The following is a 16,665-nucleotide window of genomic DNA, read 5'->3' as shown; positions in this document are numbered from 1 at the left end:
AACTTTTTTATCTCAACTGAGCCAACTTTGCTTTGGAGAATGCCATTAAAATTCCCTTGTGGGTATTGTGAAATCTGGGCATTGTGAGTGCACAAGAGAGGGTGAAGATACCTAAATGGACAACTAAAGAGAATGAAGATACTCAAGACTGTCCTGCTTCTAAGAGGAGACCAGCTCACATTATAATACCACAACAAAACTCAATACATTTTTTTACACTGATATTTAAGGAATAAAACTAAAAATCCTTCAAAAATCAAGTCTAGTCAGTAGCCAATAAAATGATATTTTTCTTTTTCTTTCTCACATGATTCCCCCCCTCAAGTATATAGATCTAGTTTTTTTCTCTTTTCTGACTTCTCTCACTTAAGCCTTTATGACAAAACAACAGGTATTTCCCCTCATGCCCCTGCCACCCTAGTAAAAAGCAGGAGAAAAATAACACAAAGATTAAACAGAATCGCATTTAACATTCACTTTTGTGTTATCTGGTAAATTTCCTTCTCTTCAGGACAGTCACAGAGATAAACAGGCTGGGTTTAGACAGTCTCATCACTGGTGCTCCAAACTCTGCCAAGGGCCCACTGCTTTGTGAGAAATCCTGAGTCTGAGTGTTTCCCTCGGTCTGTAGTGCCTCTGCTGACTCAGCACTGTGTCTGCTGGGCTCCTCCCATGGGGCTGCCCCAGCGCAGGTCTCTAGTTGGAGGTAGAGGTGCTGATGTTTTATCTCAGGCCAGCGAGGAGCAGGTGAGCAGTAAGCATTCCTCTAAGGCTGGCCTCTACTGTGTAGTGACAAGTTTCACGATCATGCTGATGATCCGGGATCCTCGAGGACATGTACACAGATCCATGCTCGGATTTTTTATTTTATCCTGGAGGAGCTGGTCAAGTTCACCACGAAGTTCCTTTACTAATTCAGCCACCTGAAATGAAAGCCAAAATATAAGCAGCACTCAGGGCCACAGGGGAAAAAAGGCTATTAGAGGGAAATGCTCTGATTATGATTATTATTAGCCTATACTTCTGGTGTTAATGTAACCCCATTAAGGAGAAGGAAAAAAAAAAAAAAACCGAACACACTTTGGAAAATTTCTTGATGCAAATATTGGAATGCTCACTCCCTGGCAGTTCTGTAATATACGGAATGGAGTCCAATTATGAGTGGGTTCCTTTATCACATCTCATTTAAGGAAAAGATGAAATTTGGAAATACGGCTTTTCAGTCATATTCTCCTCACTAAACCATGCTCAACTTTTACTATATGCTCTGAAAGAAAAGCAGAAAAATGAGAAATTAAAAGTAGTAGATACTACTTTGGTGAATAGCGACTGGGGTCTTAAAAGCTTGCAAGTGGCCATCTAGATCAACGATGGGTCTCTCCTCATTCAGAGCAAATAAGAGTGAAGAAAACCAAAGATTAATGAAAACAATTAGTCCAAGTGACTGGTAACCATGTGATCCTCAGCCTATATGCCTGTGAAACCATAAGAACTAGATGGTGCCTGGCTACCACTGTCAACCTCTCAGGGAGGGATCTATGGAGGAGATCCTGGATAGAGTGGGAGAACAGTGTGGACAAAACTCAAAATCAGTTGGGGGGGGGGCGGAAAGGGACCAGGTTTGCTGGTCTGATAGAGCCTGATGAAACCACTGAGACTATGGCCCCTAGCTGCCCTTCAGGTCTGGAATTGAACCCACACCTGTTGCTTTCAGCCAAACAAAAGACAGGTATGAGCTGAGCATTTATATTAGTGTACATTTACATTAGTGTATCTACCAATTTACATTAGGTAGATACACTCTTTGGAGAGAATAATCATGGGACAATAGAAGGGCTGTGTATGCACAGGGAGACAGCTCAGAGGGCAGGAGTGCATGAGAGGGAAGGACACAGCGAAGAGGTGTGGAAGTGGGAGGGGAGCTGTTGCATTGTGGGAAATTGTAATCAATGGCATGAGACAAAGTGTATGTGAACTACTATATGGAAAGTGAATTTGCTCTGTAAACTTTTACCCAAATCACACACACACAAAAAAAAGTAGCAGATACTAAAAAAATCTCTTTGGCTTTTGGATACATTTTGTGTTTTTGTAGAGGGAGTAGCTCTGCACTTTGAATGACATTTTGCTTATGCTGATGTTGTTGCAGACTACAGATGTCTTCCTAACATTTGCCTGTCCCTCCCCCAATGTGCCCCAACCACAGTTTGGACCCTGATCTAATTCAAACATGTTCTTGCCAGAGTGAATGGCTCAGGTAATCCAGACCTTAGTAATCAGTCCATGATGCTCCCTTAACCAAAGGAATTGGTTTAGAAGGGAGATTTGATGGAGCTTTTAGGAAATAGGGCTTCTGTTACTCCTGGGCAGTGTGCTGCACAGATGTCAAGCCAGGATCTACTGCAGCCATCTTGCTCCCAAAGTGTGGTTGCTGTTATTGAGCTGTTGAGTCAAGCCAGCCCTGCCTGGCCCTCTGACCTGCACTGTCCAGTACAGCAGCCACATGTGGCTGTTGAGCACCTAAAGTATGGCTGGTCCAAACTGGTATGTGCTGTGAGTATGATACACATTTCATAGTTTAAAGATTTAGTATAAAAAGAGAATATAAATATCTCAGTAAGTTTTATACAGGAGTTCTGGTAACGTAGTGCCTAAGGCACTTGACTGCTAACCAGAAGACTGGTGGTTCAAACCCATCAGCCACTCCTCGGAAGGAAGATGGGGCAATCTACTTCCACTGCCTCGGAAACCCAAGAAGGGGTTGCTATGAGTCGGGTCCGACTTGATGGTAACAACAACAAGTTTTATACATTGGTTGCATGTTAAAATTTTTAAAACAGTTGGATGTACCAGGCTAAATGAAATTTATTAAAATTAAATTTACCTATTTCTTTTTACTTTCTTAAAGGTGGCTACTAGACAATTGCATATGTGGTTTGCATTATATTTCTATTGTACACCACTATTCTAATCTTTAAAAAAAGTGATGATCAGTGTGAACCTAGGCTTCGTTTCCTATCATTCTCAGGGCTCTGTTACTCCCTACTTAAGTCAAAAGGCCAATAAATTTCCTTTCATGTTTAAGGTACTGTTTCTGTTTCTTGCAACATAAGCATTCTAACAGATGGAAAGGTTAAAATGAATTTTTATTTCTTCGACACATGCAAAAAACAAAACAAAAAACCAAGTCCATTCCGCTGAGTCAATTCTGACTTACAGAGACACTAGAGGACAGAGTAGAACTGCCTCATAGGGTTTCCAAGGCTGTAATCTTTATAGAAGCAGATTGACACGTCTTTCTCCCACAGAGCTGCTGGCGGGTTCAAAATGCTATACTTTTAGTTAGCAGCCAAGTGCTTAACCACTGTATCACCAGGGTTCCTTTCTTCAATATATATTCCCCCTTACATATTGCTCCTAGAGACTTAAGTGGTGAGTAACAGAAACCTGAGAATAATAGGAAACAAAGCCTAGGTTCACATCCATCATCCCTTTTTGTAAATGGCAGTGAAATCAGGATTATTTATTTATTTCTGCTTATCTGTATCTTCTGATTTTTCTTTGGTGAACATGTATTATTTGTGTGATATTAACATTACAACTTCTGTCCTGAACCTGCCACATCAAGTGCCCTGAGCTCTGGTGTGCTTCCAGTGTACAGGGTGGGGACATACTTCAGCCACACTCTTAATTAGCCTCCTGTTGAAACCTTACCATTCTTCATTAGCTTGTTAGCTCTGCTGTCCTGGACACCTAAAGGAATGCCCTATGCTTCATATTATCAAAATCCACTGTGGGGGGACATCAAGCTCAATTGGCATAACTACTATACAAAACATTGTTCCACCTACTACTTTGGCGAGTAGCGACTGGGACCTTAAAAGCTAGGAAGCTGCCATCTAGATGCAACAATGGGTCTCTCCTCGTCAAGAAGAAAGAAGAAAACCAAAATTAATGGAAACAATCAGTCCTAGTGACTGGTACACCATCCGATCTGCAGCCTATACAACTATGAGACCAGAAGAACTAGATGGTGCCCAGCTACCACTGCCATCCACTTGGAAGGGATGTAGGAGATCCTGCATAAAGAGGGAGAACAATGTGGTACAAAACTCAAAATCATTTGGAGGCAAAAAAAAAAAAAAAAGAAGATGGGGACCAGGTTTGCTGGTCCAATAGAGCCTGGTGTAACCACTGAGACTATGGCCCCTAGCTGCCCTTCAGGTCTGGAATTGAACCCACAACTGTGGTTTCCAGCCAAACAAAGTACAGGCATGTGACTTAAACATTTACCTCAAGTAGACACACGCCCTGGAGAGAACAATCATGGGAGAAGGAAGGGCTACTTATGCACAGGGAGATAGCTCAGGGTGCAGAAGAGTATGAAGGGATGGACACTGGGAGGAGGTAACTATGGGGAGGAAGTGGGAGGGGAGCTGCTGCATTGTAAATTTTGGTCAATGACATGAGACAAAGTATATGTAAACTGCTGTATGAAAAGTGAATTTACTCTGTAAATCTTCACCCAAATCCTAATAAAAAAAAAAAAAAAAAAAAAAAAAAAAAAAAATCTACTGTGGGCTGAATCTCACAGACAAATTATCCCTTTACCTGATGGGAGGCAGCTGCAAAACGGATCCAGCCATCATCCAAGGAGACCACAAACTCTCCCCTCTGAAGCTGTACATTCACTTGGCCTCCTCCAAACAAGACCAGTGGGTACACAGACACCATGCTGCAGTCTCGAATGAACACTCGACTAGTTTTGATCTTCTCGTGGTATACCAGGTAGGGACTGTCAAAGTGTCTGACCTGTAATGGAAAGCCTCAGGTGACTACAGGGAAATCACTGGCAACGTGAGAGAAACTCCACCAGTCCCATGGATTTACATTAATGACTCACAAAGTTTCACCTCCAGCCTGTTCTTCCTCTGAGCTCCAAACTGGTATGTACAACAGCCTCCCTAACATCTCTACCTAGACATCCATTAAGCGCCTCAAACTTCTCATGTTCAAAAGGAATTCTTGGCTTTCCCTCCTGTCTGTAGTGCTTACCATCTTAGTGAAAGGCACTCTCACTCAGCTGCTCAAGCCCCAAATTGCAGAGCCATCTTTGACTGCTTTTTCTCTCATTCCATTTATATCATCACTAAGTCTCAACAGCTCTACTTTTTAAACACATAATGAAATGACATGTTCTTACCACTTCTACATCATAGTCTCACAGACACTACTGCAGCTGCTTCCTATGTGCTTGCTCTGCTTGTTAGTTTGCATCTTTACAGTCTATTTTCTGCACAGCACCCAGTGATCTCTTAAAAACATAAATCTATGACCCATAATGCTCCAATGGGTTCCTATAAGTGAATTTATTAAATTCTTACTGGGAGTGCCAAGGTCCCACCTGCCCTGACCCCCTGCCTGCTTGTCCCACTGCCTCTCCTCCCTCGCCGCTAATCACTAGCGCTAATCAGTGTTCCACTGATGCTGGCTGGTTGCCTTCTTGCACTCTCTGGAATGCACCAAATATGCTTCCAACCCACAGTCTGTTTTCTCTGCTGAAATGCTGTTTCCTTAGCATGTGCCTGTCTTGCTCCTTCACTTCATTTAGGATCTACTTAATTGTCCTTCCTGACCACCCTACCCTGTCTAAAAGGGCCCCTCTCCTGTCACTGTCTATCCCTCTACTTTGTTTTCTTTTTCTTATTATTTATTTTTGCAGTGTTCCCCACCCCCTTTATTTTCCTTTATAGCATTTGTCACTGACCTGAGTATTTGTGTGTGCATTTCTTGCCTGTCTTTCCCACTAGAATGTAAGCAACTTGAAGGCAGAGATCTTGTCTATCTAGTTAATCTACACTCTTCAACGGCCTGCAACAGGGCTTGGCACACATTACAAGATACTGTGATAAGTGCAATAATGGACAAATGCATCCTACTTGATGGTGGAACAGTGGAAGAGCAGCTTGGAGGGAGAAGGCACCAAGGAAGTAATTATTTTATTTGATTTTTTTACTTTTACCGTGGTGAAAACATAAACAAGACATTCATCAACATTAACAACTTCCACATTTACAGTTCAGAGATGAGGAAGTAATTCGTAATAGAAGTATGAAGGATAAGAGCTTTCTGGGGAATGGAATGTCATTCCAAGCAAAGAGAATAGCATGTCCAATGGCCTGGCATTTGGGGACACTGCTCATAGTCTGGTATGTCTGGAGCACACAGAATGACACAGGAACAAAGTGTGGGGGACACAGTCTGGGGAAGGTCCAGAACATGAGGGATCATGTGACAGTGTTGGCAGTACACTCCACATATGGAAGAGTTTCAAGCAAGGGGATGACATGGTCAAATGTATTTGTAATTTTGACAGCAACAGTATAGAAGATCGGTGGGAGAACACACCATAAGTAAGATTATTATAATAATTCAGGTAAGAGATAGATGTTTGGGGTTTGAACTGAGGAAATGGCAGTTCAAGAAATGGTAGAGACAAGAGGAGTATGCATATCTGAGATATCAATAAGGCAGAATTGCTGAGACTTGGTGACTAATTGGACTGGAGTAAGGAGAAAAAGAACAGGAGTCTATGAGACTCCTGGTGTGGTGCACTGAATTACTTGGTATGGCTCTTCTGGCCATGGTCTTTGTGACTCCGACCAGATAAATGGGTGGAACTATTTAAATGTGAGGTGCTTGAGGTCTATCAAGGGGATTAGACAGTTTATTAGTAATGTAAATAGGGTGCCCTTGTGGGGGTGGGACCATGCAAATAAGGTATATGGAACCCTAATATAGGGATTGGTCAGTTTTATCATCCAATTAGCTTAAAATGAGCCATCCCAAAGGCAGAAAGGGGGAATCTCACTACGATCAAGACACAGCAACCAGGAGTGGAGTATGTCCTTGGATCCGAGATACCTGTGCTGAGATGGCAGAGAACTGGCAGAAAGATGGAAGAAAGACAGTGGCAGCAACAGCGGCAGCAGAATCAAGAGACAGAGTGGCAGGCTTGCTGGCCCATGGAGCAAGAAAGCTGAGTGCCTTTGGGCAGGAGGCTCGCTGGTGGATTGGAATGCACCTACTGGCAGAGCTAAAGGAGCTTTGTGACACTTGCTCCAGCAGGGCAGAGGTCAGGCCGAGAGGCAAGGGCCAAAGAGAGTGTGCCTTTGGGCATGGCCGAGGGGAAGCTGTCTTAATTAAAGAATTGGATCCTGAACATTCCTGAACCTGTTACTTCACTAATAAATCTCATAACTGAGAATATTGTTCTTTGTGGTCACTGCAACAAATTATCAAACCCAACAGAGAAGTAAAGAGTGCTGTGGGAGGGATGGTTGGTGTCAGAATTGGTAAAAAGGCTGAAGGGTGGTAGCATGTCTGGCCTCATAGAAATAAACCTTGGCCAGATGTTGCTGCTGTCTCCCTCCCGGTTGTAAGTTAGAGAAGGTCACAGGATGCTGCCCCAATGTCCTTTTTACACCTGGGTTCTGATGTGGGTAGTACCATTAACCAAGACAGAAACCTAGGAAGAGAAGAGGGAACTGGGAGACAATGAGGTTGATTTGCAGCTTTTGACTGAGATGACTGGAAAGCATCCAGCTGATGATTTCCAGCAGGAGAGCTCAGGACAAACCCCAGCTCTGGAGACAGAGATTCGGGGGTCAGAGCTCTGGTAGCACAGTGCCTAAAGCATCTGACTGCTAACCAGAAGGTTGGTGGGTCAAACCCACCAGCCACTCCGCAGAAGCAAGACTGGGCAATCTACTTCCATAGATTTACCACCTTGGAAACCCAGTGGGGGTTGCTATGAGTTGGAATCTTCTTGATGGCAGTGGTTTTTTTTTTGTTGTTGTTGTTGCAATGTGCAGAAAGGAGCTCAGGTGGTGCAATGCCTAAGGCATCTGACTGCTAACCAGAAGTTTGGCAGTTAAAATCCACCAGCTTGCTCTACGGAAGGAAAATGGGGCAATCTAGTTTTTTTTTTTTTTTTTTTTTAAATGCATTTTATTGAAATATAATTTATGTACAGTGAAATACACAAAACTAAAGTGACATGGGTCAATGCTTTCTTTTTGCAGTGTTCCCTCCCCTCCCCTCCCACCGCTGGCAACCAACAAAGAAAGTTTCCCTCCGTATATAAACCTTTCCTTGACTTTCCACAACAACGAACTAATACTGTATTTGTCCTTCTGTGATTGACTTATTTCACTCAGCATAATGTCCTCCAAGTTCATCCATATTATGAGGTGTTTTGCAGACTCGACATTACTCTTTGGGAGCTTTGGTGGCATAGTGCCTAAAGCACTTGACTGCTAACCAGAAGGCTGGTGGTTCAAACCCACCAGCCACTCTGCGGAAGGAAGGCTGGGCAATCTACTTCCATAGTGATACTGCCTGGGAAACCCAAGGAGGGGTCGCAGGGAGTTGGGTCCAACTCGATGGCACATAACAACATTATTCTTTAGTGCTGCATAGCATTCCATTACGTGTATGTGCCATAGTCTTCTGCTATAAATCTCTGAGATAAGTCCCTTGCCAGTTACGTAATTATTGGCAAATACGAATTTGTTGCTGTCATTTTTATTATGTGCTTTTTGTGGTGTTGATTTCTTTGTTCCATATAATTTTCTATGCTGAGCTCATTTTGTTTATGAATCGTTTTATCGCTTCCTTCATTGCTATTGTTTTAGTATTTGCTGAGTATTTATGCTGGTCCTCTTTTTTGATGTGAAGGTTTATCATTTTTCTTTGAGGTTACCCTATGATTTATAGTTTTCTTTCCAAGTTTAGAACAGTCTGTTCTATCTTGTAGTTGTCTTGATTTCTCTACCATCTAGAAGTTCTGTAATGACACAGTTTTTTCCCTTTTTGGTTTGTAGTTGTCCTCATTTGTCAATTGATGTCTCTGGTTCCCTGTTTACAATCTTGTAGGCTTATTTACTTTGGATACTTCCATAGCTGGGTTGGTTTCTGGGTTATATCATCATATGTGTTAATGTTCAGTTGTTGTTGTCTGTTGTTGCTTCTCTGTCCAAAGGGCTCCCATTAGCATCTCTTGTAAGGCTGGTCTGGTTTTAACAAATTCTCTTAACTTCTGCTGATCTGGAAATGTTCTAATTTCACCATCATATTTGAGGGACAGTTTTGCTGGGTACCTAATTCTTGGTTGGAATTTTTCTCTTTCAGTGTTTTATATATACTGTCCCATTGTCTTCTCATTTGTATGGTTTCTGTCAAGAAATCTGAGCTTAGTCTAATTGGTTGCCCCTTGTAGGTAACTTTTTGTTTTTCCCTTGCTGCTCTCATGATTCTTTCTTGTCCTTGGTTTGGTAAGTTTGATGATGATATGTCTGGGTGATTTTCTTTTGGGGTCTATCCTGTTTGGGGTTCGCTAGACTTCTTGGATGGATATATTCTCATCTTTCATAATACCAGGAAAATTCTCTTCCAACAAATCAACAATTTTCTCTGTGGTTTTATCGGTCTCCTTCTATTCTGGAATTCTGATTACACATAGGTTATTTCTTTTGATGGTATCCCACATGAAGCTTAGGCTTTCTTCATTTTGTTTTAATCTTTTTTCTGATTTATCCCTTTCCAAAGACGTGTTCAGGTATTTGCCTTCAATCTCCTGAATTCTGTCTTCCATTGATTCAATTCTGCTCCTTTGCCCATTCAATATCTTATCTACTTCTGAAAATTTAGTATTAATCTTTTGGATTTCTGTGTATAGACTTTTGCAAAAAGGGCAAGGAGGCCACATGTTCTGACTTCCTCTAATCCCACAAGAGGAAGGCAGAATCACCATCAATAGCCCAAGGCCTATTACTGCAAGGCCAGACATGCTGCCTCCCTCGAGCCCTTTCACCAACTGTTCCTCCCAAAGCACCACCACCTCTCTCCTGGGTTCGATAATTTGCTGCAGTGGCCACAAAGAACTCACAGATTATGGGGTTTATTAAGGAAGCACCAGGCTACAATTCAAGTTCAGGAAAAATGCTCAGTCTCTCTCCCAGCCCACTGTCTCTCAGCCAAATCTCTCACAGTCTCTCCCCCAGCAGTGCATGTCCCTCAGTGTCTTACTCAGCAATGCGTGTCTCTTGCATCTCTTTCCCAGAAGCACGTGTCTCTTTCAGTAGCGCATGTCTCTTTCAGCAGCACGTCTTCCTCAACCAGCAGTCAGAGAGAGTTCTGCCTCTAGGAGGCCTCCTTTTGAGCTTGGCAGAGTGGCCAAACCAACCAATCATAACAACAGAATTCTAAGCACCTGAGAGTGAACCTCCCATAACATTGTGTTGTGCCACGCCCAACAGAAATAACCCAGGTGGATAACATTTACAATCAGGAGCTCCTCAGTTGCTCATTATACCACTGAGTTTACAATGACTTATGGGTAGAAAAGCCATACCAAGTAATTTACTACACTGCAACTTTGTATCATTTCTAATTTTTCATTTATTTTGTCATTTTGTTCCTGTTTTGTCTTTTGAAATTGTTCTAGGGTTTTCTCTGTGTTCTCCTTGATCTGTCTCTCAATTTGTTGAAGATACCTAAATATAATTCTTTTGAATTCCTTATCAGGGAGTTCCAATGCTGTATCTTCCTCAGGGATGTGTTTTGGGTCTGCATCCTGGTCCCTTGTTTCTCCTGCTTTATCTTGCTTCTTTGGTATGTTGGAGTGGCTTGCCCACTATTTTTGCTTCTTTGTTTTGTTTGTATGTTATCCATGCCAGCAGGGTACTATGCTGTACCCTGCTCCTCTATTCATTTAGTTGACAGCACTTACACACTCAGCACCTGTCTCCTTTCCCATTGTCAGCCTCTCGTATGAGCCTGCTGACCTTGACAAACAGAGCCTATTCTTAGGTCCCTGGAATCCGAATGAGTATGCTGTCACTTTAAAATCCAAAATGGTTACCACTTGTAAACATTCAAAATGGCTGCACCCTCAGTCACTTTAAATATCCAATATGGCTGCTCCATCGGTCACTTTAAATATCCAAAATAGCTGCCACGTGTAAATAATCAAAATGGCTGTGCCCTCCGGACAGTGGAAAAGTCAACAGCTCAGGTCGTCTCCCTCCTTGCTGTTTCTCTTTCTAGTCACAGGTCACCAGCGCAGTCATCCCTGCAGCCCTGGTGACCAGGGCTGATCTTTAGGTCAATTCTCAGATCCCAACACCACTTGGAAATATTCAAGCTGGTTGGTCCCATCAGAGTAGCTGACAGTCCGCAGGTCCGACCATCTCTGCACTCACTATTTTTATTCAGGTTTTTCCACTAGTTAGTGCCTAATCTACTTCTGAATAGTTACTTTCAAAGCTCAAGGGTCTAAGATTATCTTCTGTATCTCTGTCAACTGGCTTTTCTTTTCTTTGTGGAAGAAGGTCTATGTTGCCTGTCTGCTTATTCCTCCATCTTACCAGAAGTCCGGGGCAATCTACTTCTGTAAAGATTTACCTCCCTGGAAATCCAGTGGGGGTCACTATGAGTTGGAACTGACTCAATGGCAGTAGGCTTTTGTTTTGTTTACAGTGTATAGGTGGCAGTTGGAACCACGATGTTGTGCATTTGGTAGTTCCAGAAGTGTATGTACATTACAGGGAGAAAATAAGGGTGAGGGACAGAACCACTACTTCAGGGCAAAGGAAGAGAAGCTAGCAAAGGACATGATCAGAGAGGATGATCAGAGATGTAACAGAAGAAAGTGCTATTTCAGAAGCAAAAGGAACATCAGAAACAGTTTCAAAAGAAAGGGACATCAGTTGTGTCAAACACCACAGGGAAATAATCACAGATGTGATCACTAGGAGGTGACTCATGACCTTTGATCGGTTTAGTGGACAATGGGGACAGAAGCATCACAGCAGTAGGCTGAAGGAAGAATGAAAACTGGGGAAGGGGGATCTGCAGGTATAGGTCATTATTGCCCCTCCACTTTTTTTTGGCTATGAAACTATATAATACAACGTTTTTCAAGGTAATATTTTGCATGTGTACAATTTAGTAACATGAGTTACGTTAACCATGTTGTACAACTATCATTACTATCCTATCTGTTGCCAAATTTCCATAATCATAATCATAGACTGCATTCTAAACAACGACTCTCCCTCTCCCCTGCCCCTGGAATCCACTAATAAACCCTGGTCTCTATGCATTTGCCTATTTTAGCCATTTCATATGAGGGCACAGATACAGCAAAGCAGTAACATCATGACTTCTTAAACTGCCATTAAAAAGAAGTGCTTTGCAGCTGAAGGGAGGCTTGAGCATTATTTTGCACTCAGTAGAATTTTCTTGAAACAGAAACAGTCTTTTCAGAAATAGTCCAATGTCTAGTCATTTATTCAATCTTCCCCAAGGCAACTGTGCTGCTGGGGAGAGCAAGTAATAGAATAGAGTTTGGCTGAATTTAAGGTACCCAAGCCTGCCATATGTAAACATAAAGACACATCACCATTCTGACCTGATAGTTCACTGAGGAAGGGTGAATGTGTACATATCCATCGTTCTTAGTGACAAACTTCAATTCCTCTGATTTTGGTTTCATTCTGACAGCTCCAATACTGGTCTTCTGAAATTTCCCTTCGGGGCTTTTCACCTACACAATAGGTATTTGAAAAAAAATAGATATATATTTTCATTGTCAGTATAAAATCAGTCTTCTTTGAAGGGCATTGCTGTTTTTCCCTTTTCTCGCTTACTTTGTTCCTTCTGAAAACAGTACACACACACATCTTTTATTTTTATCACTCAGAAGTGTGGATGTAGGTGCAGCAGCTCTGGGTGACTAGGCTGTACACCAGCCATGTGGAGGAGAAATTACATTGCTATTGTGGGTCTGCACCGATTACCAGGTACAGAGCTCCAATTGGCAATGCTAGACCAGGAGTCTGCTGACTCTCAATGTCAATCTCAATCCAATAATACCAAATACATTTTTTTCAAAACACAATAATACAATTCTATGAATAAACAGATGATTCCACTTGAAAACATAAAAGCTTCCATGTATATAAGAATTATATTTTTCAAACACAATGAACATGTTTACTGTGGAAAATATGTATTAGAAATAAAGAATAGAACATCAATGTAATCTCATAATTAAGAAATAACTGGTATTAACATTTGATTCCTATCATTTTAGTTTCTTTGCTAGATATTTGTTTATATATAGAGAGATAGCCATAAACATATACTGTAAAAATTTACCTATATATTGACACTGTGGTAGTTAAATTTGTATGTCAACTTGGCTGGGCCTAGTTGAATGGCTGGGAAGCTGGTGGTAGTTATTCCCCATGATGAGACTGGCAATCAACTCCATGGTGGGATATACCTCAAGCAGCTGAGTAGCTGCCTTTGGGATGTGATCTGTTTCCTGTATATAAGGAGTTTCCCGTATATATTTGGGAATGGTCTCTAGCCTATGGTACGCTTGGACCCTGCATGTAGCTGGGTCATTGTTTCAGCAGCCTGCCATGCTTTGCCGACCTTGGGACTTACAATGGACTTAAATTAATGGCCTGCTGTGTGGTTTGGTAACAGTGGGACTGTGCCATTTTATTTGTCAACCTTGGGCTTGGCAGCCTCAGCAGCCAGCAGCTGACGGAGTTAAGAAACATCTCTAGCTCCAGTCGGCTAGGAGCAGGAGGCAGAGCTGGATCCCAAGGTTGAGGGGCTTTCACCCAGCCCCTAGAGCCTGGCACTTTGAACTTGGACTTAAAGCCTCCAAATTGTAAGAGAATAAACACCTGCTTGTTAAAGACATACCATTTGTGGTATATTCCTGTCAGAGCAGCACGAGGTAACCAGAACACATACTAAAATAGGATCATTCTTTTTAATAAACTACTTTTCTGATACCATCTTTCCATGTTGTTAAATATTTTCCTACAGCATAATTCTCGATGACTGTTACCTTGTAAGGATCTATAATTATTTAACCAATAAATTCCCTATTGCTGGAAATTTAGATTATCTACAATTATAAACAGTGCTCAACATTCTTCTATGTGGTTATTTCTTAGTAAGAAATCCCTAGAAATGAAACTGCTATCTAGAAAGGGCATATTAATTAATATCCCCACCAAGAGGGAGAGTTATTTTTTGAGGCTCATGACAGAAAAATTAAATAAATTTTATTTTGCTTTTTTGGAAAGTAAAAAGAGGTATTTCTTGGTTGTTTTAACTTGCATTTTTTCATCCTAGTAACACAGCACATTAATTTGTATGCGTGTACTGCCCATTCCATCATGTCTATTTATCACTGCCATCGAGTCGATTCTGACTCATAGCAACCCCCTTTGGGATGCCGAGGTGGTAAATCTTTATGGAAGTAGATTGCCAGTCTTCCTTCCATGGAGTGGCTGGTGTGTTTGAACTGCCAACCTTCAGCAGTCAAATGCCTTAGGCACTGTGCCACCAGAGCTCCTTTATGAGAGTTATTAAATGCATAGCCAGAACTATCACTTTTGGTTTAGTGTCAAAATTATATTATTATTCACTTAAAATTTTTTATACCACATGTATTATTTTCATTCCTACATTTTAAGTCTCCAAATGTATTTTTCTTGGAATTCTTTATTTTTCCCCCAAATTTTTTATTTTGAAACAATTATAGACTTACAGGAAGTTACAAAAATATACAGTCCCTTTGCCTTTCATTCAGCTTCCCCCCAATGGTAACACCTTACAAAACTGTAGTATAATATCAAAACCAGCAAATCAAATGATTTAAGGTAAATTTCAAAAGCACACAAGTGCTATGCCGAAAATGAACCATAATTTAAGCAGCAGATGGTAAGTGAGAATTTAACAAAAAGTTAAGGCCTTGATAAATGATTTAGTACTCTGTCAAATTCAAATTCTTTCTGAGTTTGAAACAGTCCTTGTTAGGACTGGATAATCAAAACTTAGGTAAAACTTCAAGAGTATACTCAGGTTAAGATCTCCAGAGGATGGCCACAATACTGATTCGTGTCATAAGTTTGTATCTAACTTTAGTCCAGAGTAGAGGGAATATGGAGAAATGTGAAATTATAGTAGAATCAAACTTATTTCTAACACAGAACGTTAGTTATGCACAGGTTGGCTGACAGAGTGACATTTCTGTCCATCTTAATTTCTAGAATGTCATAAAGTGCCAGGATTAAAAGGCATTTCATTTTATATAATAAATGTGTTACTGAATAATATATCTGACTGGTAGGACTGGAAATGTGCACTAAGGAGCTGCTATAAGGTAACATCCTTAAAAAGCATGCCTGTGTGTGTGTATCTCTTTCAGATGATTAATATGCAAGTCTTAACTTATATCCCTTGGCCATGAGTCAACAAGAAGTGGGAGGACCCACGAAAAATCTTCTGTTACCTGCACTACATTTGGATACAGAGCAGCACACAGCATTGCTGATATCAGCTTGGGGTTCTCAGCATTTGAATTTGCCTATAAGAGAAATACAGCATTAATCCTGTAAGTGCTTTTGGCAAGTAATATGGCTACTTCTGTCTGTGCCCTGGAATTTACCATTATATTTCATTTGATCGCTATCTTAAATAAAACACAAAAGGGCAGTGAGTTCCAACCATTTTGCTGGAAACAAATATTTCTTTGTAAGTAAAATATGAAGTTACTGGACCATATCCACATAAGACTCACTCCAAGGAGCTTTGCAGAGATTTATAAATTTCTTCCTAAATCTCTGCAAGGCAGTTACAAAACTAGTGGTCATAAAGGTCAGTAGAGAGAAAAGATTCTGGCATGTGAAATGTTCAGAAATCAATCACTAATTGCACTTAGAACAGAGGGGTAGCAGGCTCATCTTGAAGTGCTTTTCCTATAGTTTATGAAACACTGTCCCTGTTTGGAAAAAAGGTGGGGCTGATGTGAGAACACATTACTGGAAAGTTTATTCTACCTCTTTTGAACTTACCAAGAACCAGAGTGACATTTAAAAATTAAAAACAAGGAACATTTCGTTTGTTTTATCCCTGATCTAAGACTTCTTCCTCTCTGTGTCTCTCAAGTTCCTCTCAAGCATCTCAATGTCCCAGCTGTCACCAAGGTGTCACGGAGCTGGAGGTGGCTGCAAAACGCCCTAGTCCAGGGTGACACAGCCTCAGCCCAGATCTCTGCCCCATGTAACTAAGATAAGATTGCTAGTCTGCTCACTGACAAATAAATAAATAAATAAATAAAAAACGATGACAATTAAAAACAATTCTGTTTGTATGAGTGTTAGTCCATTCTCGTTGTTGTTGTTATTTGCCGTTGACTCTTAGTGACCCCTCCTTGGGTTTCCGAGGCAGTATCACTATGGCAGATTGCCTAACCTTCCTTCTGAGGAGTGGCTGCTGGGTTTGAACCATGTGCCTTCTGGTTAGCAGTCAAGTGCCTTAGGCACTATGCTACCAGAGCTCCTGATACTCATTGTAGAAAGAAGAAAATCAAGAATGCCACCAACCTACTGCTCACAGGACTCAGGTGAAGAATGACTACAAGTGTTCCCAAGTAAATGTTCGACGGCAGTGAGTTTGGTTTGGTTTGGAATGAAAGAGAAATTAGGACTGGATGCAGCTTGTAAGAAAGCCCTGGTGATCTGCTTTGCAAAAGGCTATTGCCATGAAAACCCTATGGAGTGGTTCTATTCT

At 41.3% G+C, this 16,665-nt stretch overlaps 1 protein-coding gene across 1 annotated transcript in view; it reads right to left on the bottom strand.

Annotated features, from left to right (window-relative positions):
• Positions 1–779: 779 nt before the first annotated feature.
• Positions 780–16,665, bottom strand: part of DHX57 (DExH-box helicase 57) — a 94,746-nt gene continuing 78,860 nt past the window's right edge. Inside the window, 4 exon segments of the mRNA XM_007945079.2 lie at positions 780–923; positions 4,612–4,812; positions 12,476–12,610; positions 15,386–15,460. Coding sequence (XP_007943270.2) covers positions 780–923; positions 4,612–4,812; positions 12,476–12,610; positions 15,386–15,460 — 555 coding nt within the window.

The sequence above is a fragment of the Orycteropus afer genome, unplaced genomic scaffold (assembly GCF_000298275.1).
Source record: "Orycteropus afer afer isolate SDZICR_OR568_19922 unplaced genomic scaffold, OryAfe1.0 scaffold00131, whole genome shotgun sequence".
In the NCBI taxonomy this organism is placed as follows: Eukaryota; Metazoa; Chordata; class Mammalia; order Tubulidentata; family Orycteropodidae; genus Orycteropus; species Orycteropus afer.
Note: the sequence above shows the minus strand (reverse complement) of the source record. Positions and strands in the feature narration are given on the sequence as shown.